Source organism: Anabrus simplex, chromosome 14, assembly GCF_040414725.1.
Source record: "Anabrus simplex isolate iqAnaSimp1 chromosome 14, ASM4041472v1, whole genome shotgun sequence".
NCBI lineage: Eukaryota > Metazoa > Arthropoda > Insecta > Orthoptera > Tettigoniidae > Anabrus > Anabrus simplex.
This window is the reverse complement of record NC_090278.1, coordinates 94,661,630-94,689,362: the sequence shown is the minus strand read 5'-3', so window position 1 is coordinate 94,689,362 and position 27,733 is coordinate 94,661,630. Positions and strand designations below refer to the sequence as shown.

At 42.8% G+C, this 27,733-nt stretch overlaps 1 protein-coding gene across 1 annotated transcript in view; it reads left to right on the top strand.

Moving 5' to 3' along the window:
• The first annotated feature begins 17,372 nt into the window (after positions 1-17,372).
• The window catches only part of Atu (Another transcription unit), a 39,503-nt gene continuing 29,142 nt past the window's right edge, over positions 17,373-27,733 (top strand). Inside the window, exons 1-4 of the mRNA XM_067157622.2 lie at positions 17,373-17,421; positions 22,122-23,390; positions 25,533-25,629; positions 26,596-26,729. Coding sequence (XP_067013723.2) covers positions 17,373-17,421; positions 22,122-23,390; positions 25,533-25,629; positions 26,596-26,729 — 1,549 coding nt within the window. The remainder of the gene's footprint in view (positions 17,422-22,121; positions 23,391-25,532; positions 25,630-26,595; positions 26,730-27,733) is intronic.

Genomic DNA, 27,733 nt, shown 5'->3' with positions numbered 1-27,733 from the left:
TAATGGTGTGGTGATTCTTATTTTAGAGAAAAATAAACCAGACAACAATCCCATCTTAACTCTAATAGTGGCTATATGGCCAGCATGCTCGGCTTTGGTTCTTGGGTTCGATTCCCGGCTGTGTCGGGGATTTCAACATTCATTGGTTAATTCCTCTGGCTCGGGGACGGTGTGTGTGTGTGTGTGTGTGTGTGTGTGTGTGTACCGCCTCCAGGTGGTGGTGGTGATTATTGTTTTTGGAGGAAGTAAAACTGGGCAACACTAATCAGAGAGAAAAAATGGAAGGGGTCCGACACTTCGAAAAATGAAGGTATCGGCCAAAGAAAGACAAGGGCCACGAAGGGCGTGAAAGTGAAAGACTCCCTAGGCCTCGAGTGCTCTAATACCGTCGGGATCGGAAAAGAACAAGAATGGGAGGTCGGATAGGTTAGATGAAAGTGAGAAGCCTGGTACAAGTAAGTGGAAGCAATGCAAGACTCAGCTAGGACCCCCGTGGTCGCCAACCCGCCTTAAGATGAAAGTCTCTGAATCCCCTTTTAGTCGCCTTTTACGACAGGCAGCAGGGTATTGTACAATCGTTGCAAAGAGAGACTCAGTCCTGTGAACTTGTGGGGGAAGGTTGAGCTGCCCTGTCTAAGTTGACGTGGCCTGTCACTCCACACGTGTTATTCCAGATTAAAAAAAAAGAAAGACTGAAGCACAACATGCAAGGCGGAAGCAGCCTTATGAATAGTGGAAGAAGGCAAGACCATGTTTATAAGGTCATGTCTGTCAGATGTTAGAACATCTCTACACGTGAAGGTTACGGTGTGACACACTCCTGTCAGTCCGCACGCTACAGCTCTTACCTAATCATACAAACCATAATGAATGAATTCTTTTTAAGGGAACCCGGAAGTGTGAAATGTTAAAAAATACATTTGTTATCGTTTTCACGTGCACTTTTTGTCACGGACACAGACTTTTTCATCACCACTGATCTGCATTTACTCCTGTTTACTTAGAAAATGAAAATCCACAGCCTGTTTCCAGTCATTCGAAACGGAATGAATGAAGCCCCCATCTTGCGGCGAAGATAGGAATTGTGCCGGCTCCCGAAGCCTGTCGCACTCCTCTGGGGCAATGATTAATGACTGACAGGTGAAATGAAATTATATTGGAGAGTGTTGCTGGAATGAAAGATGACAGGGAAAACCGGAATACCCGCAGAAAAACCTGTCCTGCCTCTGCTCTGTCCAGCACAAATCTCACATGGAGTGACCGGCATTTGAACCATGGAACCCAACGGTAAGAGGCTGGCGCGTTGCCGCCTGAGCCACGGAGACTCACTGCTATTTACCTAACCTTTTGTTAAATAATTGCAAAGAATTTGGAAATTTATTGAGCATCTCCCTTGGTAAATTATTATTCCAATCCCCAACTCCTCTTCCTATAAACGAATATCTTTCTTTCTTAATCCTTTTACCCTCGAGGGTTGTTTTTTCTCTCGGATACAGCGAGGGATCCCATATCTACCGCCTCAAAGACAGTGTCCTGGAGCGTGAGACATTGATCGGTGATCCAACAGGGAAGGAGAACCAGTACCTCTCCCAGACGGCCTCACCTGCTATTCTGAACATGGGCCTTGTGGGGGAATGGGAAGATCGGAAGGGATAGACAAGGAAGAGGGAAGGAAGCGGCCGCGGCTTTAAGTTAGATACCATCCCGACATTTTCCCGGATGAGAAGTGGGAAACCACGGAAAACCACTTACCACTTAGTCGAGCATCTCGTCTCCTTGCTTACTCCTCAGTCTTCCCAGCCCAAACCATGCAACATTTTCCTAACGCTACTCTGTTGTCGGAAATCACCCAGAACAAAACGAGATGTTTTGCAAGTTTTCTTATATATGTATGTTTAGTCCTCAGCCCGAAGGCTGGTTGGATCCTCAACAGCTCCGCCATCAGGTGTCATAGATGGCCTAGGCATCACTGAAGAGGCGTACTACGGAAATGAGGAGTGGGCTAGTTTCCCGTTGCCTTCCTCACCGAGCCAGAAGTTGCTATTACATATCAGTCTGCCAAGCCTACTGAAATGCATGCACCAACCGACCCTATGAGCAATACTTTCACACCATTCATTGCAGGGACTGGCTGCAGAAGGAATGGCATTAGTAGAATCGCTCATACCTCAGTCACTTTCATTTTGTCAAAGCCAAGGATAAAGCTGAGACAGATAAGTGAAAGTAACAAAATTACTCTAGCCCATACCAGAAGACACAGTGCACTGTAAACACTAGGTCCCACCAACAAAAATTCAAGGGCAGAAACGTGAGATTCCACCGTAATATGGCAGTTAACTTCAACTCTATCCAGATTTATTTAATTTTGCGTGTGGCGTTTAGTGAGCTGACCCCGTGGTCTAGGGGTAGTGCGCCTGCCTCTCACCCGAAGGCCCCGGTTACAGATCACGAATTTTTACCTGGACCTGAGGAGATGGTGGTGATTATTGTTTTAAGAGGAAGTACAACTAGGCAACCATCCTCTACTGTATATAACACCAGGGTTGGTTCGAGGTCCGCCCAGCCTACGCGATTACAATTGAGGAGCTATCTGAGGGTGGTGTTGGTGATTATTGTTTTAAGAGGAAGTACAAGTAGGCAACCATCCTCTATATAACACTAATCAGAGGGAAAATATGGAAGAGATCCGACACTTCGAAGAATGAAGATATCGGCCAAAGAAAGACAAGGGCCACGTACGGCGTGAGAATGAAAGACTCCCTAGATCTCGAATGCTCTAATTGCGTCGGGGTCGGAAAAGAACAAGAGTTGACCAAGGGAGGTCAAATAGGATAGACGAAAGTGAGGAGCCTGGCACAAGAAAGTGGAAGCAATGCCAGGACTCGGCTAAGGGTCCCGTGGTCGCCAACCCACGCTCCAAAGTTCAGAGCCCCTGAGGCCCCTTTTAGTCCCCTCTTACGACAGGCAGGGCATACCGTGGGTGTTATTCTATCGCCCCCACCCACAGGGGGAGGAGCTATCTGACGGTGAGATAGCGACCCCAGTCTAGAAAACCAAGAATAACGGTCAAGATGATTCGTCGCACTGACCATGCGTCACCTCATAATCTGCAGGCCTTTGTGCTGAGCAGCGGTCACTTGGTAGGCAAGGCCCGTCATGGGGTTTGGTTTATGACTTTTAGTGCCGGGAGTGTCCGAGGACATGTTCAGCTTGTCTGGTACAGGTCTGACAAACCTCTTGTTGTAAAAACCTGATAAAGACTATGCCGTATTGAAACCGTGATACAGGGGACAGTGATGGTGGTGGTGGTGGTGGTGATTACTGTTTTAAGCGGAAGTACAAGTAGGCAACCATCCTCTATATACCAGTAATCAGAGAGAACAAATGGAAGGGATCTGACACTTCCAAAAAGAAAGACAAGGGTCACGTACGGCGTGAGAATGAAAGACTCCCTAGATCTCGAATGCTCTAATAGCGTCGGGGTCGGAAAAGAACAAGAGTTGACCAAGGGAGGTCAGATAGGATAGACGAAAGTGAGGAGCCTGGCACAGGTAAGTGAAAGCAATGCCAGGACTCAGCTGAGGGCCGCCAATCCACGCTCCTAAGTTAAGATCTCCTTAGCCGTCTCTTATGACAGGCAGGGGATACCATGGGTGTCATTTTACCGCCCACACCAACAGGGGGATTTTAATTCAGGACTCAGGCTTGAAACGGAGTTCATGTTTCTTCTTTGTTCACTGGTGTTCACCTCTTTGTTTCCCTATTATGTCTTGATACTTCCTCATATTCTGAAACGATTCGTCTTCCATGTAGGTCATTGAGTTTCATCTTCTTCTTTCTCTACGGGCGAGTTGGCCGTGCGGTTAGGAGCGCATCCGGGAGATAGTGGGTTCGAACCCCACTGTCGGCAACTCTGAAAATGGTTTTCCGTGCTTTCCCATTTTCACACCAGATAAATGCTGGGGCTGTACCTTAATTAAGGCCACGGCCGCTTCCTTCCAATTCCTAGGCCTTTCCTGTCCCATCGTCGCCATAAGACCTATCTGTATCGGTGCGACGTAAAGCAACTAGAAAAAAAATAATTCTAAATGTCACGGATTCTTTCCTGTGTGTCTGTAAGTGATGCAGGGAACTGTCATTAAGACTGTCCTTGTGGTTTGGAAGGCTGTCCACGACACTGACACATAATTGTTTGGCGGATGTATCGCACACTTCCGGAATCCTTAAACTAGATTGCTGCCCTCGTCTTCCATTCTGACCACCAACCGAGCTTTGGGAACTAGTCTTTTGGAACTTAACTGAATTACATCTCCAACCAGGTGGTGGTGGTGGTGGTGGTGATTATTGTTTTAAGAGGAAGTACAACTAGGCAACCATCCTCTATATAACACTAATCAGAGAGAAAAAATGGAAGGGCTCCGACACTTCGAAAAATGAAGGTATCGGCCAAAGAAAGACATGGGCCACGAAGGGCGTGAGAATGAAGGACTCCCTAGCCCTCGCAAACCTAATAGCGTCGGGGTCGGAAAAGAACAAGAGTTGACCAAGGGCGGTCGGATAGGATAGATGAAAGTGAGGAGCCTGGCACAAGTAAGTGGAAGCAATGCCAGGAATCAGCTGAGGGCCCCGTGGTCGCCAACCCACACTCCAAAGTTCAGAGCCCCTTTTAGTCGCCTCTTACGACAGGCAGGGGTTACCGTGGGTGTTATTCTACCGCCTCCACCCACAAGGTGTCATCTCCAACCATGCTTCTATTCTCTTTTCATTCCTCTGTAATACGCCACATCAAGGGGTAGCAATGTTGACATTGATGCTCTACTTGTAGACATGATGCCGTGTCAAGAAAATAAGGTGAAACTCTTTACGTATGCTCCGCGTCTTCAGAAGAAAATGCCCTCTGTTCGCGAGGAAGTTTACAATTCTTAACGTTCTTCACACAGTCTGATCACATGAGGTTCAATGTGTGAACTTACATTATCCCCAATAATAACCTTTTCCTCAGGCTGCATTATGAGCAGTGGTAAAATTAGGAACTCAAACCAATCTTGGATGTTAATATCTACAAATCCAGTCTCATTTCTGTAAAACTGAACAAGAAGCAGACCGAGTGGAAATCAATAAATGGTGGTGTAAGACAAGGCTGCGGACTCTCTCTTCTACTTTTGATAATATATATGAATGAAATAATGAAAACTTGGAAACAACGACGCCATGGATCAATATCAATAAATAGACGCCTCGAACACCTAGATGCCATATTATAAATGCTGATGTTGCATTGCTGGCTACGACGGAAGATGACCAACAAAGATCAGTTTCCAATCTAAAAAATGTTTCCTCAGATTTTAATATGATTATTTCAAGAGAAAAGACAAAAATAATGGCCTTCAAGGGAAGAGAACCGATGTTTAGATAATACATTGGAAATAGTAAATGTGTTCAATTATCTCGGGTACAACTTATCATACCAATCAGAATTAGATATACGAGCAAAAAAATAATAAATTCACAAAAACTACAGGAATGAAAAATAACATCATGAACCCATCACTTGTTCAGAAACATACTCGATTGCGCCTTTATAATACCCAAACTAAACCAACACTTTGTTATGGACGTTAAGATCTCAAGACTTGTCTGGAATTACAGCACGAGGAATAACATTCAAAGCTCAGTGAGGAATTAAGGAAATATACTCTCTCTCGCTCAATTTAATGTTATATATTTCTGCTTTTATTGTCATATACACATTACTATAACCGTATTCTTCGGTGTTTTCCCGGTGTAAATAATTCAGCTTGAAATATGCTGTTACTTGTCGGACTGAAGTAAACCACGCTGTAATAATACACACGAGCCAATATATTACATATAAATATAGGCTGCCGTAAGTCCAATATACAAAGTGTAAGTCTGCAAACCATAATGTAACAAGACAAGGTTAGTTTAGGTTGGTAACGAAATTTCCTTCCATTTCAACTGAACTGATCTTTAAAGAGGAGATTTTTCTTGCTTCTTATACATCGTAATTGAATTCTATACGTACGAAATGGACGAAATAAGACAGATCGTCATTTAATACTAACTGCGTTATTAAATGCATTATTCGAACACGCCACAATTTTACTTACCTGGTATTACCCAAGCAGATTTATAATCGTACAGATGCTTTACTTATACCCGCAAATGTAACATTAGTGATTTTTAGAGTACGGCCAACGTGCAAGATTAACAGTAGTCTAACTGTAAGTCGTCGTATCGGCAAGTAGGGTCCCTAAACTGTATGGTTAGCGACACTGAATCAAACCCAACACTTAGAAAATAACTATAAATCACTATTTTCAGCATTAATAGGGGATAAGGAGTAAGGTCGCATGGAGTAGCCTATACTTCGTGTCACTTTTAACCAGTATCTTACTAGCACCCGCATCGTCCTGTAAATGTCTCTCGTCATAGTTCCACACATTTTGTGGCGAAACGCCCTCACATTCTTCGTACAGATGAGTAAAGTACCGTAATAGATGCCGCTCGATTATGGCCACCCTTGAACTGATGACAGATTTGTGCCGTTTAAGGAACGTGGTGCTCCATTCTAAACCTGGATCGTTGTCGGAAAAGTATGAAAGTGAAGTACTCTTCCCAACTTCTTGAAGTAGGCTGCAACAATGTTGTGTGGGTCATTTATTCCAACAGTGAAACCGTACGTTGATAAAGCAAGGATCTGAGAGACACCGTCTGAACGCCAACCTTCAAGGTGTGCCTCTTGTGAATTTTATCAGGGTGTTCTTCGGAATTCCGAACCTTAAAATAAAACAAGTGACCGTTAATGAAGTGGTACCGGTTCATGAAGTAAGAAATGCAGAAGATGCGCATATATTTAGCTCAAAACTTACTGTGCAGAGGAATTTCGGAGCATTATTGTTGTTCCTAAATTGCCTTCAAGGCCGTATCTGTCGTTTCTCGTATGCAATTTTGATAACCTCTAAACCCTAACTTCCTTTTCCACACCTACGTCATCTCAAAGTAACCTAAACAAATAGGACCTGCTGATAATACAGAAATAGTAGAGACCTAGAGGCAAGGGATCATAAAAGTTCCATATAAATTGAAAGGGCTGAATGTTATTATGATTTCGAGGAACTCGCTCTATGTACTGTATGTGATCAAAGGTGGTGGTCCTAAGACATCTCGAAAAAGAAAAATTACCTAAAATGCCATAAAATAAATTAATACCGGCAGTGCTTAATTTCGGCCGCAACGCGTCGAATCGGCGTTCCGATAGGCATACTTCCCAGGGATTTATTTTACACAGTGTTTTAAAGAGGACTGCTAAAAAAAGTTGCTGTAACATGTATGTTGATACATGCAATCATACATTTGTAACACAGGTTTTCAGTATCGAAACTTGTGACTTTTATCGGGGGAGAGGAGGATGGATGAAAAGGGCAAAAGGTGTGGGTATATGTTCCGGCACCTAAAATATTGGAAATTAAACGCTGAATACTGTACCGTTAAATTAAAAATAAAATAAAATAGGATACTCATTCAGACACATGTAACTTTCAATTTATTATACGATTTCGGTCTTCAGAAGAGCACTAAGAGGAGTTAGATACAATAAATGAACGTAAAGAGGCAAAACATATTACATCCCTTTCCAACGAGTAAAACAGACTAACAGGTGTGGGTTTAAAACGTATTTACTGAATGCCGCAGCAACTGCCATCTACCGCTGAATTTGCCCACTAGGTCAAACGATGGCGGGACGATTCGAAACCAGTATGTTACAAAGTCACCCCAGCAGTGGCGACTGGTGCAGAAAATCAGTTGGGTGCTGTAACCCCTCCCTCCTCCAAAAAATAAAAATATTTAGAAACATACCGGTATGCAGTTTTCAAGAGGTTCTCCACTGAGCTTTCCACACTGAACAAATACTCAAACAACCCCAACACATATACACATTCCTCATAAGAAAACTATGTAATTAAACACACAATAATACCTGCAATGGCAAAATATTTACGAACTCAAAACACTTGGTGTGAGCGCGCAAAAACAGAACTTCCCGATGTTACCAAAATCATTGAAATAAAACCAGCAACGTCATAATGCAAAATTACGTTATGCTTGTATAGTGACATTTATAACCTGGATATTTTAAATAAAGAAAATCACAATATCATGTCCATATTTTGACAACATAAAAAGTACAATTTTTATAGTTCATCGATTTACAAATGTGGCTACGGAATAGGCAAGTTGGGAGTATTCTATCCTCTTTGGTATTAAAAGACCTGGCGGGAACAGCTCTACAGTATTTTGTTTTCCCGCTTGTTTTGAGCCATCCCCTCTTAAATACTACCGCTGAGTCAAGAGGGTGCCACCTGCCACATTCTCATTTCGGTCGTAATGCAAGTGTGACTAGCGCTGCCTCTCTGTGGTCGAACAAAGAATCGCTGTGAAGTGATGTCTTGGCGGTCTTGGCTGTTGTTTCCACAGCATATCGGAAAAGTTGGGCACGCATGCGCAAAAGACAGAGTTCTTGCTTTCTGGCAAAAAGCTTAGAAATTCTCACTGAGCTGTGATCGCATCGATTTCACTTCCCATAAAGTACGGATGTTTTCTGGACCAATATCACAGCCTGCCATTATTACGTGATTTCTTTATCCATTCTCTATCTGGTTCTGTTCGTCAGACCACAGCTCTAAACAGACTATTGGACCGAACTAGTAACCTGGCTGTGAGCAGAGTTGAAAAATTTCCTATTCTTTGGCTGACATCTTTTTCAATGCACTGTATTTGATTGTAGATAATATTTTTAAAGTAATTTATTTTTCAATAGGCCATGTGCTGCAGCACTTCAGTACATAAGGTATGGCCACCCCTGCACCTCAGTTTACAGTATCACAATGTTGGCCGGCAGGGTAGGAGAGGTGGTGGTACACAATTTCTAATCACTAGACTCCGCATCAAAAGCCTGGGCTAAATTCCGAACCTCTCCGCTTTGTTCTCATCGAGTGAGGGCGTATGACACTGTTGATGGTGATTTTATTTTTTTACAATTTCTTTTACGTCCCACCAACACAGATAGGTCTTATGGAGACGATGGGTCAGGAAAGCGTAGGAGTTACAAGGGGAAAATGGGGAAACCACAGAAAACTATCTTCAGGGCTGCCGACACTGGGGTCCGAACCTACTATCTCCCGGATGCAAGCTCAAAGACGTACTCAAATACAAGTCCCCAAGCTAGAGGAATTAACCAGACAAAATTAAAATCATCAATCCGGCCGGAAATCAAAACCGGGGCCCTCTGAACCGAAGGTGATTACGCTGACCATTCAGTCAAGAGGTCGGACTTTTATGGTAAAAGGAAACACCAATGAATTATAGGGTAAAAAAAAAAAACCCACCTGAACCTATCATAGCTTTTCTGTTGTGAACAAACCAAATAAAAATGAAGGTAAAATTTCCAATATTGTCAAAAGTAAATCAAGAGTGAAGATAAAATGAATGCATAGTACCAACCGATTTCACTTCCCATAAAGTACAGATGTTTTTCTGGACCAATATCACAGCTTCCCATTATTCACTCTCTATCTGGTTCTGTTTGTCAGACTACAGCTCTAAACAGACTAGACATAACATATTTGTGTAATTATACGTGCAACAAATTTGGGTGTTGAATGATACCATGTTGTTCTGCATTCTATTTTGACAAGTATTAAAGGTTTATCATTTATTTATATATTGGTGACCAAAGGTCCCATAAGCCTATGGCTCATGATAGGGACAGTACAGTACATACTTTTGTTAATATTACATTACATTACAGATAGTATAACTTTGTCAGTAAAGAAACAGGCACAGTTTTGGATAACTAAGAGATAGTTTTTTTAATGTGTTAGCATCATAGTTTTTTTTTTTTTCATAAATATATTCAGATATTGCATGGGTATAAGATATTAAACATGGACAATATATCCATATATTAATGAAAGTAAGTTATATAGAGGTTGCATTAAGATAGGAGTAATATTCCTTCAGTTTTATCTTAAAACATTTAACCAATTTACAGTTCTGTATAACAGGAGACAATACATTACGTTCCCTAAACATTGATGATTCTATGCCTTTCACTCCATACTTTACTGAATAGGAGTGAGAGGGATATATCCAATGATCCTCTAGTTTCATCGCCATAAGACCTATCTGTGTCGGTGCGACATAGAGAAAAAAAGAAAAAAGAAAAAAAAGAAACCCCTCTAGTTTCATATCTATGAATTTTACTAAAATGGGACAAATTAACAGCAGATCACGTTAATTTCCTGTCTAGCTTATACAGAAAGATTGATGATAAAAATGCAATTTGCTTATGGAATGGCAGAACATTTGACCCTGGAAAAACGTCATGTGATAGTATAGCTTTGTCAGTAAAGAAACAGGTACAGTTTTGGATAACTAAGAGATAGATTTTTAATGTGTTAGCATCATAGTTTTTCAGAAGCATATTCAGATATTGCATGGGTACTATAAGATATTAAATATCCATATATGGTTTTTATGGCTCTTTTTTGTAGGATTTCCAAATTATTAACATAGACCTACCATAATCTTTCCTACATCTTCCTTAAATGAAGCTTATGTAAGATGTGGGTATAAAGTGGTGTAAAGTTGTACTTACTTTCTTCTTATATTAGCTGAAGAAACAGAGGTGCTATCTTGATTTCCTAAGTGGAAGCATGACATTTGATTTCACCGCCGTCTCGATCCTCCTATACTGCCTGCTCTATGCGAGCCTTTTTGCGACTACGCTGCGACAAAATTTCTCCGCTAGATGGCAGACATAGACGCACAATGGTCTAAACTTATTCTAATGACGACAGCCTACAAAACACTATGCAGTATGGTCATATGTTCACTGAAGCTCGTAAATTACATCAGTAATATTAAATATCGGCAATATTACCTGCACGAAGTCGCAGTTGGCCTCTTCATGCACAATTTAAATATTTTCCTGGACGAAGGCTAGGAGTGGTACCGTACTTTTTGTGTTCTTGCCAACGCAATATCAAATAATAGAGGTCTTACGATGCCCCAACGTCCAACTCCCCCCCAAATGTAACACCTGCGGAGAATCCCACCCAACTTACTCCCTCAAATGCAAAGCTCGCCCCCAACCTCCAGAAAACCGACCCGAGCTAGTAGCCCCATTTCAAACCATAGATGCCCCCACCCAACCCAACCAATCCATCTTCCCCCCACCAACCCTAGAAGATATAATCCGCTTTGTCACCCTCTCCCTCATGAACATACACCCCTACCACCGATCACTGGTAATTTCCAAACTCCAGGCAGCAGCTAACCAAACCCTCAGCGCACACTTCCAAGCCTCCTTCTCCGGACTAAACACCCACTTTCACTTCACCCGCCTAGAAACACAGGTATAATGGCCCTTAATCCCTCCCGGCGTCCTCGGCCCCAGGAACCAATCTCCATTCTCTTCCTCAACATTCAATCCTTCCACTCCAAACGACTACTCCTAAAAGCCCTGGCCCTCCAACATTCCACCCACGCCATCCTTCTCAACGAAACCATGCTCCGTCCCTACCAGTCCGCCCACCTCCCCGGCTATGCCATCTACCGCGCTGACCACCCCCACGACATAGGGCGAGGGGGCTCAGCCATCGCCATCCGTTCCCCCCTCCCCACCCGCCCCCACACCCCACCCCACCCCCACAACTTCCAAGAAGCCGTCATAACAACCGTATACTTCCGCTCCCGAGTCCTACACCTAGCAACTATATACCACCGGTCGAACATCCCTCTCCCCCTAGACTTCATCACCTACCTATGCGATACCTTCCCCCACTTTATACTAATAGCAGACCTCAATCTAACCCACCGATCCCGCCGAGCTATGACCGAACTCCAAAATCTTTTGAGCGACCACAACTGCTCCCTAATACCCTTCCCTGGTCCCACCCGTCCCGCCTCCAACACCACACCAGATGCTTTAATTGCCCACAATTCCCTAACCCACCTCATCACAGTACAGCTTCTACCCAGCATAGGAAGTGACCACCTCCCAGTCCTACTCCAAATCCCATCCACTAATCCACGCCCGCCTCCACCACCCCCTAGACCAATCCTTAACTTCTCTAAAGCCGACTGGCCCGCCTACCAAGCCTCACTCAACCAAGCACTCGAGAACCCCCCTCCATTTCCGACCGACCAACCATCCGTTGATAACATGAACACATTTATCCTCTCCGCCATAACCACAGCATCAGAATCCAGTATCCCCCTAACTCTCCACTCCCCCTCCCAACCCCGACTCCCCCCCCGTTTCGTACACCTCCAAAAACTATCCCACTCCTACCACCGAGAATTCATGCGGTCCCGAGATCCCTACTTCCTACGCCTCCATCGCCAAATCCTTCGAACTATCCGCAATTACCTAACAGCCCATACCCGCCGCTCCTGGGCACAAACCTGCACCAAACTAGACTCCCTAAAAACCCAACCTGCTAAATTCTGGGCCAAACTTAACAACCTCCTTGGCACCAAACCCACACCCAGATACCCCATCATCCACAGAGGCATAGCTCCAGCAAACACCGAGGAAAAACTGGAAGCCTTTGCTCAATACTACCACCAACGCTTCAACACCCACGGAGACCCTCACTTCGATAGAACCAACACCGACCTATACCTAAACCATGCCTCCTCCCCACAACTCACACCTTCCAACAACCATACCCTCTCGAACCACGCCCTAGACGTACCTATCTCCCCGGCAGAAATTCAATCAGTCCTCTCCAAATCCCGGAACACAGCTCCAGGACCAGACAAAACCCGGTACCTTCATATCCGTCACGCACCCCATAACCTACTATCCCTACTGGCTGACCTATACACCTATATCCTCCGCACTGGGTTCTACCCCACACCCTGGAAACACACCACAATGCTCCTTTTTCCCAAACCAGGCAAACCACCCTCCGAACTAGGCTCCTACCGCCCCATCATCCTTATCACAGTTTTAGCAAAAATCCTAGACAAAATCCTAGTCCGCCGCCTCCACCCTCATCTACAATCCCACCACCTCCTACCCATATCCCAATTCGGATTCCGCCCAAAACTATCCACCGAAGACCAACTCCTCAGACTTGTCCAAACAACTGCCAACAACTTCAACCGAGCACGCCCCACCCTATTAATCACTTTCGACTTCCAGCTCGCATTCGACTCCGTCTGGCACCCCGCCCTCCTTTTCAAACTCAGATACTTCGCCATCCCCACTTCCTATGTCCGATTCATCTCCTCCTACCTCACAAACCGCTCAACCCAAATCTCCATCAGGAACCAACTATCATCCACGTTTCCCCTCACACTAGGCGTCCCGCAAGGCTCACCCCTCTCCCCACTACTATTTATCCTATTTGTGGCCGACATCCCTCAACCTCCCCCCCCCCATCCAACTCCTACAGTTCGCAGATGACACCGCCATCTTAGCCCCCCTACACTCAGTCCAAGCTATAAACCGCGCAGCCCAACCTTACCTCAACTCCTTCCTCACATGGTGCGACCGGTGGCACCTAAAACTCAACCCTGAAAAGACCCAATCCATCCTATTCCGACGAAGACGGGGAAAAACCAGTATATCCCGTAACCCGGACAACCTCCAACTTCAGATCCGGAGATCCCCCATCCAAACCCAACCCACCCTCAAATACCTCGGCATCCTCTTTGACCAACATCTAACGTTCCGCCCACACTTCCAATACCTAAAATCCAAGACCGCCACCCGAGCTCGGTTAGTGCGCCGCCTGGCCGGGACCCGGTGGGGCCTTAAAACCTCACTACTCCTGCATACCTATAAATCCTTTGTCCGACCCCAAATCACTTATGGCCTCATCACCTGGGCAGCTGTTGCCAAATCTCACCCGAACCTGTACCAACCCCTACTTTCCATAGAACGCCGTACTGTCCGCCATGCACTCCGACTCCCCTTCCGATACCCCACGGCCGACCTACTTGAAATATTCCCCTTCCCACCACTTGACACCTACGTCCTCACCCAATTCCACAGATCCTACCGCAGAGCCCTTGAACGGGATAACCCATCCCTCAACCTACTACTCCGCGGAGACCCTCCCCCCAACCCCCACTTCGTCCAAACCCCATATCACCTCCACCGATCCCTCCCCCCACCCGATGGGGACGATGCATAGAGGAACAGGCTGTGATGTCTAATCCAGCAGACAAATCACCATAACTTCTCCAAAACCCGAACCTCCACACACCTACAACATCAAACAACCCAAGAGTCCCCACCGAGCTTCCCCCCCCCTTATCAACTATACCCAAGCAATGTGACTAACCTGTATCAATTCTGTTACAGAAGCAGGGCATGCCAACAACACGAGGCCCCATTGCTCGTAAGGACGAGAGGTATAACACAACAAATATGTGAAGATTGCAGAACTTCAATAATCAGCTGTACATAATGTAAAGAAGCATATCCTGTAAAAACCACAATAACAAGTTGTAATAATGTAAACAACATAATACTGCAAATAATTCTGTGTAGATAATTGTAAAAACCTCAATAATTCTGTATAGATAATGTAGTCAGAACATGCAAATAATTGAAAATAATTGTAAATAATTGTAAATAGCCAAATATTATAAAATCCTTGTACAGAATGAACAAATTAAGAACACTTTGTAAATATCCTTATAACCCCCCAATAAAAACAAAAACAAACATAAAAAACCGGGGGTTAAGGATATCCTTCAGAACACAACATACAATCAGACAGGGAAGAAGAAGAAGAACAAGAACAAACAATTTTGTATAATCCAAAGTATCAAACAAATGTAAAATGTAAAATATTGTAAAATACTGTATATACACTGGAAGATCAATAAATACTTAGCCGAGAGGTCGAGACCCCCTCCCAACTCCTTCAACAATCACAAAGCTCCGTCCCTCTTTTTCCAACTCCAGCAATCCCCCAAACCCGCCAAATCTCCTGGCCAGAGAGAAGGCGTTACCTTCTAGGTGGCCCGCCCCTTCCCTTCGGGAAGGGGAATGAAAACATCCCCCTTGGTTGGTCTTACGAACTTGGTTAGGATGGTATCACTAACATTTTGCTGATGTTCTTTGACCTCACACTGTAATAAAACACATTCTGAAAGTTTTTTTAAATATTTGTTTTACGTCGCACCGATACAGATGGGTCTTATGGCGATGATGGGATAGTAAAGGCCTAGGAATGGGAAGGAAGCGGCCTGGCCTTAATTAAGGTACAGCCCAGAATTTGTCTGGTGTGAAAATGGGAAACCACGGAAAACCAACTTCAGAGCTGCCGACCGTGGGGTTCGAACCCACTATCTCCCGGATGCAAGCTCATAGCTGCGCGCTCCTAACCGCACGGCCAACTCGCCCGGTATTCTGAAAGGGAAGACGTCGCAAGTCCTCGTATTACGCTCATACGCTTGAACGACTTCGACTATAGGGCACATCAGTTTAAACGAACTCCTGGAGATGCTTCACCAGAGCAACAAAACTAGGTTTTGGGTATGGAATTCCTCCTCTGTCCTGATGTATAATCAGTTCCATTTAGAGGTGTCGAAGTTCTAGGCAGTGAGATGTTGCTGACACAAATGTCACACTCCATCCTCTCTTCAACAACACGAACCTAGTACCCGCAATTTAGGATTTGATTTCCTGTTTCTAGTTTGATTGGAATATTATCGTCTGAATATCTGAGGTTGTCCAAAATGTCTAAACATGAAGGCGTTTTGTGATTGTCCGTCACAATTTTTATCACAAGGAATCCACTATCCTCCACGGCTTTAATCACCTTCTGGAAAAAAATCCGCAGCCTCTTTCCAGTCATTCGACCGGGCCAGGAATGGAATGAATGAAGCCCCCATCTAGCAGGGAGGATAGGAATTGTGCCGGCTGGCGAAGCCTTTCGCACCCCTCCGGGGCAATGATTAATGAATGACAGATGAAATGAAATGATATTCGAGAGTGTTTCTGGAATTAAATATGACAGGGAAAATCGGAGTATCCGGAGAAAAACCTGTCCCGCCTCCGCTTTGTCCAGCACAAATCTCACATGGAGTGACCGGGATTTGAACCACAGAACGCAGCGGTGAGAGGCCGGCGTCTACCGCCTGAGCCGCGGAGGCTCCATCAAATTCTGAAATAAGGTGTTAAGGTACAGATGCGAGAGTAATCTGAGGATATCCAATTACTTCCTTCATTAGGTCCTTGCCTAGATAAAGCCGACAGCCGCTTTTCTCTCAATTCTCTTCTAGACTGTATTTCATGGAGTCGTATATTTTCTGGCTGCGAACAACCTTGCCGAGATTGACAACATGGTATACAACAGTTGAATATTTCGGGGAAAGAATCTGAAGTTTCAGCTCTATGAAAAATATACCTTGCACGAACGGAAAGAAACAAGTACCAACACCATAAAATCACTTTTGAAATATCTATAAACATAACATGATTAATTCATTTCACGGTTCTATTCAAAATATATCTTGTACGAACGAAAGTGACCAGACACGTTTACTCTTGTACAAAATAACTCAGGTTTTCACACTCATTCATGCACCAATAATACAGTGCTACAGCCACACTGACAGCGAAGATTGTGCGTCTACTGCTGCACTCTTACGGCGATTTGGAGAACTATTCGTAGTCGCGCCTTCCTGTGTTAAACTAGTGGCATAGAGCAGGCAGTATAAGAGGATCGAGACGGCGGTGTTTGATTTACAATACATCTTGCAAGTTTCTTCATTACATGGGCATTGTACAGACACCTGGATTTCACACTAAGCTAAAAAGTAATAATATACTTGGATATTGTTCACGAATTAAAAAAATAAGGACAAAATTACCTATCACAAATGAAGAATTCTGCTTCTGGGCAGAAGTATGGTGAATTATTAAATTCTTTGAGAGTAGCACTATAGAAGAGCACACCACGTATCCGAAAGCAAATGGAATTGAATAGCCCGCTTAAATGCACCAATCAATTACACTTTGAAAGAAAAAATTGTCATAGACCAATGATGACAACCTACAGAATCGATGTGTGAACTTCGAATACTTATTCTCTTTGCTTCGAATTATAGACATATAGTGTATCTCTACTGTATTTTTTTATAGGTACCGGTATACAAAACTATATTATATGTTTTTAATCGATTAGACATTCACTTATATGCAGTAAATATGAAGCATAACTGTAAAAATTGATTTTCTAATTGCGCAAAGATGTGATGTCGTTGGTATACATGTAGAATTTACAGACCTCGTTTAAAGTGACAAGAGAATATCAGCAATGGCTCCCAACAGAGTTTGGGAAGATTCAAGCGAAGCGGAATCCAGCGGTGAGTACGTGTGTTGCAGCACTTCTTCCCACTAATTTGTTATTATATCTTCAGCATTAAGCTACTTTTAAATATTGATTAATATATTATTTATTATTTTGTTCAGAGAGGTGAGAGTGGCGTCTGTCCTAGCATTGCAGTTCGTGTTGAATGTTACTTTAAATTACTTTTACTGTTTATGTAATTTATTTTGTTGTTGCTTATGGATGAGTTGTTTATTGTTTGTATATGTTGACATAGCAGCTAATTTAAGTGAGGGACAGATATTGAACACCAAACTTGGCTGTTCTCGTTGATCATGTTTCAAAAGACCTTTAAGGATGCGAACACGTTGATGGCTTAACTTTACGATCATGCATCCTCGTAATGATGTTTCCCGTGGTTCTTCGAAAAATAATGTGTTAGATGGTTAAAAGATACGAACGTAATGGTCTAGTAGTCCATGAAAGAGTTGTGATGGTAGTTGTTTTAAGTGAAAAAGGGGGAAAACTACTAGACAGAACTCTCCTGCCAAGAAAAAAAAAAAGGAAGGTAATATTGGGTAAACAAACTGCAAATGTTGACACCGTGCAACCCGAAGTTGTAACACGTTTCGAATATTTAGGCCTAATTCATTTAAAAAAATAAAAGAGAAAAATATTTTAAAATTTAAGGTAAATTTAGTAGAGTGGGTGCCAATGAGACGACATGTCGACTACAAATGCAGCTAGCAACTTATCTTCTTTGAGCTAGTTCTTGCCCGTCAGAAGCCCACCCACCAATGATGAAATTTAAGTAGCATTATACACACAAACTTGAATGAAGTCTGACCCCCTTGTGCCACAGAGGCAGCTTGTGACAGAGTTTTCAGGAGGTTTACAACATTTTTTCACATCTCAAATATGCCAAAGTAAAACACAAATCAGTAAAATATAACATAGTTAAATCATTTCACTAAAAGTTCTTTGTATGGTTCCTTCACTCGTGATATGGTAGAACACTTATAACCAAGGATCCATTTTATCAAGACTACTCTATGAGTGCACAACAAAGCTAAAATTACTACTACTACTACTACTACCGAGTTCGATAGCTGTAGTCGCTTAAGTGCGGCCAGTATTCGGGAGATAGTAGGTTCGAACCCCACTGTTGGCAGCCCTGAAAATGGTTTTCCATGGTTTCCCATTTTCACACCAGGAAAATGCTGGGGCTGTACCTTAATTAAGGCCATGGCCGCTTCCTTCCCACTCCTAGCCCTTCCTTGTCCCATCGTCGCCATAAGACCTATCTGTGTCGGTGCGGCGTAAAGCAACTAGCAAAAAAAAACCAAAAAAACCTACTACTATTATTATGTTTTCATTCCGTACCCTGGTGTGGTAAGGCAAGCCTCCTAGTGGGTAACTTCTTCAGTCAAGGCAGGAGACGTATTGCGGTGAAGGTGCGAGCGGAGCGACTGTGGCCTATACAAGGAACTGTTCTGACAGTCGTCTTAGTAGGAAGAATAGAAAACAACGGAAAACCGTTCTCAAGACAGACAACGGTGGAACCAGCCCACATTCTCCTGAATACAGAGCTGAAAAGCCGTGGCCACTGTTAGCCGAAGTTACTCAGCTTGGTGAAGTAACATATACAGCAACTTTGCTACAGTGATGTATTGTAGTGAATATTAAAGGATGTGAGCATTGTTCTTGGTTTTTACATAGCACGAAGTTCACCTAGGTATGACAACAAACATAAAAGTTATGCGTACCACATTTACGGGCACTTAGATAAATTGAACTTGAAATGATTTTCCAATCACAATGCGAAGTAAACCTTTCCATGGTTACAAAGACCTGTCCAGAATTATTAGCAAAATCGGCAAAAGTTGTCACCATGCAACCCAAAGTTTGTAACATTATAATGAAGTGGAAATTATGCAAATCTTTAGAGGAGAGATGTGTTCATTGCGATGTCTAGGAACCCACCAGCACACCCCTGGAAGTACATTTACTTTTATAACCTAATAAAGAGCAGCACCCGCCGTTGTCGATTGCTAAAGTAGCTACCTGCAACCCTGTTTGCCAATGTGAAAAGAATGTGACGTCGTTGCCATCAACGATGATAATTAGATCACATTACCAACCCTGGCTGAATAAAAGCACCTTGTAAAGGAAACTACATTTGAAAAACAGAACAAAAGTAATTTTATATGAAACACCTTAATGCCCCCAGGCGCTCTTTGCTTCATCACAGTAGAGTGGTTTTTTCACTAGTCTTATTTCCCAACTAAACAACATAGTTGACCGTTCGAGCATGTACTCACGTCCTCAAATAGAAGGTCGCATGAGAATAAACAAATGACAGCGCGCAGCTGAACGTAGTGAGTATTGGGTAGCACGGCGTCAACTATTGATGCAAAATCTTCTGGCATGGTAATGCAGTAAGTTAGTAACTTCTGGACGGCAGCAGCTAACAGTAATAGGGGAGGTGGCAGACCCTTGTGGCCAACTGTAATACTATCTCTGGTTTGAGGGTTTTTGTAGATGAAAAGGCACATACGTTACTGTGCTCCTGGTGTGTGGGGATATCTGTACAAAGCAAAAAATTAAATGTATCCTAATTCAATACAAAACATATTTCCATCATTAGATGGAGCAATAAAATTCAAACATGTTTCGACTCGTTTGAGCCATCTTCGGTGAAATAAGGGGATGGTAAAGTAATCTATATAATATAAGCTAAAAATGTGCTAAAAACATAATGCATGAACAAATAAAAAACAACAGAGACAGATGAAAATAAAAACAATAACAATATACAATAATATTTACATCACTAGAGGGAGCAATAAATAACTCGCTGAGACAAATTCAATAAACCAAGGGTTAATATAAAACATAATTGAATCCAAAAAATGTGCTAAACCTAAGAAAATAAAATAAAAGAAACGAAACAAAAAATGCTAATAGTGAGGTTGCGAACCTCTTAGAGTAAATTTTTTTTAGTGTGATAATTCAAAAACAGGACAAAATCAATGTGTTGAAAATTCAGGCTGACAGTCTGTCTTTGTAGAAACACCATCCACGAATGGCAAGGAGGGGAGCGAAAAAGCTTGAGGAACCAAGTTTGAGAGGAGATAACTTGCCAGGTGAAATGTATGTGATAAGTGATGGAAAAACACCGATGAATTTAAAGTTTTAGAATAGCAGCACTCTCAATTTCTTCTCACTTTAGCGGTCCCGTTCTCAAAGATTGTTTCCAATGTTGACTAGGTGCATTTGCCTTATTTTAAATGGTCGGGAGGGCAGTGACAAAATTGAGAAGCTGTGTTAGAAAAGTAACAGGTGCGTGGTAAACTGTAAGTGACCATAGAGGAAACCATCAATGAAGTTCCAATCTGTTTGTTTTGGTTCCGTCTGTTATCCCATTTGGGTGGGGGATGCAGACGATGAATACACCCATAGACGATGAATGCCTGTCGTAAGAGGTTACTAAAAGGGGCGACCATGGGATGATTGAATTAGAAGCATGAAACTACTTGTTATTAGTACCATCAAGCGGGGAAAGCCATGGGTCGTGTATACTTGCGAGTAGTACCACTATGTTAGGTACACAATAGGTTTGTGATTAGTAGCAGCAAGAGTGGTTCACTGTGGGTTTCCATTACCTGTGATTAGTACACCTATGTGAGGTACACCATGGGTTTGCGTTGCCTACGAGTGGTGCCATTATGTGAGAAACACGATAGGTCTGCATTACCTGTACAATATTTATGAGTAGTACCGTAATGTTTAGAGCCTCCGTGGCTCAGACAGCAGCGCGTCGGTCTCTCACTGCTGGATACCGTGGTTCAAATCCTTGTCACTCCATGTGAGGTTTGTGCTGGACAAAGCAGAGGCGGTACAGGTTTTTCTCTGGGTACTCCGGTTTTCCCTGTCATCTTTCATTCCAGCAACACTCTCCATTCTCATTTCATAGCATTTATCACCCATTAATAAATCACCTTGGGAGTGGCGACCCCATTGTAATAACAGCCTATATATGTTTCATTCATTACATCCCTGACCTGGTCAATAACTGAAAACAGGTTGAAGGGTTTCATTTCATTTTCACCGTAATGTTTGGAACACCTTTGATTAGTACCACAACTTGAGAAATACCATGGTTCTACTTTACTAGCGATAAGTGCCATTATGAGGAACCATTTACCTGGATATTGAACCCCTTTAGACAACAAGCATCATCGATTCAGAATTGTTCTTTGGAAGCAGTACCTTGGTCAGTCTTATAATTTCTGGGAAGGTGAGGCATTGCAGGTTGGATCCACTGACTGTTTTAAATTCATATTCATCCATTCATTCTTCATCAACACATTTTTTGAATTCTGGTCAGTGGATGAATTTTGTACTTTTAAATTGTCAGTGCATTTCATCTCATTTTGTTCCGTTAGGGACCGATGACCTAGAAGTTAGGCCCCTTTAAACAACAAGCATCATCACAATCATCAAAGCCCTGCTTCATGTAAATCAGCATTTAGAAGTTCTTAGTCACATAAATTGGCATCACTTTGCTTGGAAATCTTGGAGACTATGTTAGAGACGATAGACTAGATAAATAAGTTATTTGTACATTTGTAAATATTTTTTCGTCATAGTTCATATTGTAATAGTGAAGTATGCTTAATAATAATATATCTGGTAAAACTTCCTGGGTTATATATGATGTTATTTTTATTTCAGGTAAAGGTTCTGGATCGGATTCGGAGAGTGGCTCAGCTCAGTCAAGCAGAAGCAGCAGTCGCAGTGGGAGTCCTGCGAGTGAGAGGGGACCCGCACCGACCCCAGGACGAGAATCCGGTGCCAATTCTGGCAGTGAGAGTGACACCAACGCCGGAACTGCCAGTGCATCGGCCACTCCCGGCAGATCCGTACAGAATGGGGGGTATTCCTCGGGATCACCATCCAATGCAGATTCTGACGATGGATCTGCTAGTCAAAAGTCCGTAAGATCCAACGCAAGCAGTAGTCGACGATCTGGGCGCTCGCCATCTAATGTATCAAGGCATTCTAATTCAAGCCAGCATTCTCCTCGTTCTAATGTAAGTCGTCGATCACGGTCTAGTAGACATTCTGCGGACTCAAATGCTAGTGAACATTCACACCATTCTCAGAGCGCTCACTCTGACAGATCTCAGTCTGGAAGTCCTCATTCAGAAAGATCTCACAGCCCTCAGTCTGGAAAGTCAAGCCGTAAATCAAGTCCTCAGTCTCGTCATTCAAGTGCTGGCTCCCACAAGTCTGTTAGTCCACAGTCTCGAAAATCACGGAGTCCCAGTCCTTTGTCTCGTAGATCGGCAAGCCCTCGGTCGCATAAATCAGCATCTCAGAGTCCTGTTTCACATAAATCGGCGTCTCGGAGTCCTGCTTCACACAAATCGGCATCTCGGAGTCCTGCTTCACACAAATCCGCCTCTCGGAGTCCAGTTTCACGGAAATCAGCCTCTCGGAGCCCAGCTTCTCACAAATCTGCGTCCCAAAGTCCTCATTCACGTAAATCAGCATCTAGAAGTCCTCAGTCCCATAAATCTGCATCCCAGAGTCCTAGATCTCAGAAGTCAGCTTCACGGAGCCCCACTTCGCATAAATCTGGGAGCCCTAGATCTCGTAGATCAGGTAGTAGGGAATCTCGCAAGTCCCGGAGCCCACAGTCGCACAGATCGGGAAGTGCTGAATCGCGGAGATCACAGTCTCCTGCATCTCGACATCAAAGTCCTCGTTCTCAAGGCTCTCAGAGTCCCAAGTCGGCACATTCTGGAAGTCCTCGAGCCGGAGGAGACTCTCCTCGTTCTAATGCAAGTGCTAGATCATCACGCAGGTCGGCAGAACGCACGCCCAGCCGTTCTGGCAAACACAAGAGTGATGATGAACGGAGCAATTCTGGATCAGAACATTCTGCTAAAGCTAAAGGATCTCCAAAGAGTAGAGGAGCATCAGAAAATGAAAAATCAGGTAAATTTGTACTATGCAGTATTTAATTACTAAATGGAAAGCCAGGTAAAATCAAGAAATGTTGACATCGTATGCAGAGAAATTTTGTAAATATAATATTCTGACCTGCTGAACTGTACATTTCAACGGTAGAGAGCTAATGCTGCATGTAAGGAACGTAAGAGCTTATGCTTAGTCATTTAGATGATCATATTTTCTTATAAATAGCAACATTTGTTAATACTTACTGGTATTTAATGACGTACAGTATGACATAAATTTGCTCAGTCACCATTTTCTAGTTCTTGAATCAAGCAATCCTGGTGAGGGTCCCATACACTGGAACTGGCGGTCTTACCAGCGACTTACACACCCTCTCCTGTACATCCTTACTGCAAGCCCAGAATACCCTCATAATCATAATTATGAAGTGAACTGAAACCTTTATTTACAACCTTGTTACCATGATTATCCTAATGAAGATTTTTCCATATGTTAACACCTGGGCACTTCCAGTAGGCCTATTCCCCATGAGGTACTTCCATCCGTTTATCGTCAAGCGACTGTCTGCTGTTTATCTCACAATCCTGTAACTTACTTGTAACTCTATTACAGTGATTCCAGTTCTTTACTCAAAGTCCATTAACACTTTAGTGACGGGCTGTGAGCGTACGCTGCTACGCCCTGTTAATTGGGTTGTTGAACCTTGCAAGAACAAACTTACACTGCTGCACTCAAATTACTGTAACTCAAAAGGTATTCAAAATATCAACTTCAAACCTGGAACACTTTCTCATCAGGTTGCGTGGTATTTCTTTGTTTGTCCAGCCTCGCGATGTAGGGGGCAACATGTCCGCCTGTCACCCGGTGGCCCTGGGTTCGAATCCTGGCCGGGCCAGGGGTTTTTAATTGTAAATGATTAATATCACTGGCCTGGGGACTGGGTGTTTGTGTCGTCCTTAACGTTCCTTTCCTCACATTCAACACTTCCGTGCTGTATTTCAACATGAGATTGTTGTCTACACTTTGATGCAGAAGTTCCAAAATCACTTCTGGAATCACTAACATCATTAGAAATACTCAATTCACAGTCACCGGTACATCTGCGCATAATTAAGTATGCGCATAATTAATCACAAATATTGGTATCCGTTAGCAGCTGCATGTGCCCTACCATGTTGATACAGAAATGGCTCTGCATTCCTGGTATTATTTGTTAATTACATGAAGGTTTAAAGAAAGATGCAGTAATAGCTGCCTTAAGCTATATTCCATGATTACACCATTTGAAATTCATAATCTCCCCACCGGATTGTAGCAGCCATGAAGGAGACTTTAGTGTCATAAAAACAAGATTTCTTGAGGCCCAACACGAACCGCTCATGAACGCACTTCTAGACGGCCACCTATTGTCACTCTTTTGTCTATTTTGTCAGTAGTCGCCCATTTTCTGCCCTTGGATAAGTCAATAGTGATGCAGTCCATTTGGCCTGAATGTAAAATAACTGCTATACCTTGCTGGAATCCTGTTTCTCAGAACACTGTTAACAGGAGCAGTCCAACTCGTTTAACATCCTTCGGTGCATTCCAAACAGCATATTGCATGGTGGTGTTCACATTACTTGCAAAATACTTGTCATTCTCCTCTGCTTGCTGGAACAGAAGTTATAGATCTTATGTTTTCTTTACTCTAGTACTTTTAGTTCATCCCTAGACATGTTTACGTGAAGTATTTCCACCAACGTCATTCACAACATGCATGGCAGATTGCGCACTCTTAGGAGTTTCCAAACTCCTGATGAGTCGGAGGTTTTTCTTTTTCACTGAACTTACAGGATATATAAATCACGTAATACACAGCAAATAACTTATTTACTAACCAACAAAGGACTGTCTGTGTTGCAGTTATGAAAGCTTAAGGACATTTAAAGGTACTGGGCGTGCCAAACTGTTCAACTGCCTAGAAGAGGTGGATTACGAGATCTTACATTGATGTGTTGTCAGTTTGATGAAGAATTAGCTTTCTAACGTTAAAGTTATGTGTACCTCAACAGAGGTCATGGGAATTAGATCATATATTGTTGGAATAGCCAGTGATGTCCATTAGTTTGATTTGTAAAAATTGTTTCTGTAGTAGGTTTCTTAAAGGCAATACTGTTGCAGGAGATGAGAAGAGTGACGGTGAGGTTACGAGGAAGAAACGAGGGGTGGATAGCAGTGAAGATGAAGGAGCCAAGTCTGGGAGCGAAGCTGGGGAAAGGTATGTAGGAAACTTTTTAACACTGAACATTTCAAGGCGAATGGTTATGATAAACAAACTGTGAAGGTTCGTTTGGAAGTATTACGAATCAAAACTAATTAAGACTTTTTTTTTGTTATAAATATAATTTTCATTTGAGAACTTTTTTTTATAAATATGAGGACATTTGTGTGTGCGTGTGTGTGTGCATAATTACAACATTCATTTGGGTACTTTTATTTCATAAATTATGAAATTTGATTTCACTTACTTGGATTCCAGTCTACTGCACTGTACAGCTCATTATAAAATTGTGTTCTCTGCTTGGCACACTGATGGATGATGGTTGTACACGGCTGTCATTGTAACGATTGTGTAGTAAATTAACTGTGGAGTGTATGTACATGACAATCATGATGCCTCTTGCGGTGCCATAGCCCCACTAATGGTTACTGTTAGTGACGTTAGTTTTTTTTAAATACTTTATATCTGAAACCATCTCCCTTCAGTGTTGACTCAGTTAATTTATAACTGTTTCTTCAATATGCCAAAATTAATTTTAATAAATACCGTAACTTATAAACTACCTGGAAGAAAAAATTATGGTAACAGAATTATACCTGAATTAAGTTTCTTTTTTGTGATGTAATTCTGTTACCATATGTTGTTTTTAATGGTAGTTTATACATTTTATTCAAAATTAGTTTTGGCAGAAAGAAGAATGGAACAGTTATACATGTTAGATTCTGCTTCACTGGAAAGCATTGTTAGTCACAAGGTTAGGTCAGAGTTTGGTTAGGAGCAACCTATGGCTCGCACGAGGAGCTCTCGGTACCATACAAGGAGTGGAGACATTGCGTGACCTCTAATTCTCCTTCGTTTTCAAAACTCCTGCTGCTAGGCACAGGAGATCTCCAGATAAATGAGCAAAACTATACCACAGCCTATAATCTGGCAAGCACTTGAATGAAATGCGTTTGTTCACAGGAAACGTAAGAGGGCCATCCTGAGCGATGATAGTGGCTCTGACTTGGAGGTGAAAAGCAAATCGAAGAAACGTGTTGCGGTAGGAAGTGACGAGAGCGATGCAGAAGGAGATGTGGGGGCTGGTGGCGATGCTGGTAAGTCAAAGTTTAGGCTCTTGTTTAATGTGTGATATTTAATGTATGATATAAAGTTGAGTCCTCTGTTTTTGCAAGGACCCTGAGGATTTATGATGCGGTATTACTTATATTTATCACCCAGTCTCAGGTAAGGTAAATACAATAACAGTGTGTGATGGTTCATAATCCACTTAAGACTAATGACTTGATCTGGGCAACTTCTGCCTGCCCAAATCCTCCTTGGTACTCTCCAAGTTCTTGGTCCAGTTGTTCCTGTATTCTTGAGTGAATAATTTTAGAAAAGATCTTATATGTGACATCAACAAGGGATATCTTTTTCTTGTGTAGGGAGTGGATTATTGCCAAGTTCCATTCCTCAGGCATTTTTTTCAGAGTTCCATATGTCAGTAATACATTTATGCAAATTTCAGAGAGTTTGATCATTGGCATTCTTCCATAATTCAGCAACCAACTGATTTTCTCCTGCTGCTTTATAGTTCTTGAACAAGTTATTGGCTTTGATCACTTCCTCATATGTTGGTGGTATAACCTTGGTGGTGGGACCCTTGAACATCTGGGGTTATCTTTCACCTTTCTAGATCACATCTAGAATTGTAAACCCTGACTTCAATCAAAAATGTTTCGATCGGAAGATCAGACAATCAACCAAACATGAAGGCTTGTTTTATAGCTGAAAGCAAGTACAAATTTACTCATCTGCTGACCTGCTAAGTCTAACGCATCTGAGGATTTTCTTTCGGGGTTTACTCCCTTAGCCTTTGAAGATCCCTCTTCTCCACAAGGCAGTGGTTTCCTCTTCTAACTTTCCCCAGAGAGGATAGGCTTCCTCATCCACCATCTTCACCATTCCGTAGGTCTCCTTCTCTCCCTAAGATGCTGTCAAGGTCTTCACCCGTAACCCTGAGCATGGGTTCCACGTTGCATCCCCTGAGACTGGGTCCCTGCCTGAACTTAGCTCTCCTTCACACTGGCCTACTGATGTGGAGGATATCCACTCCTGC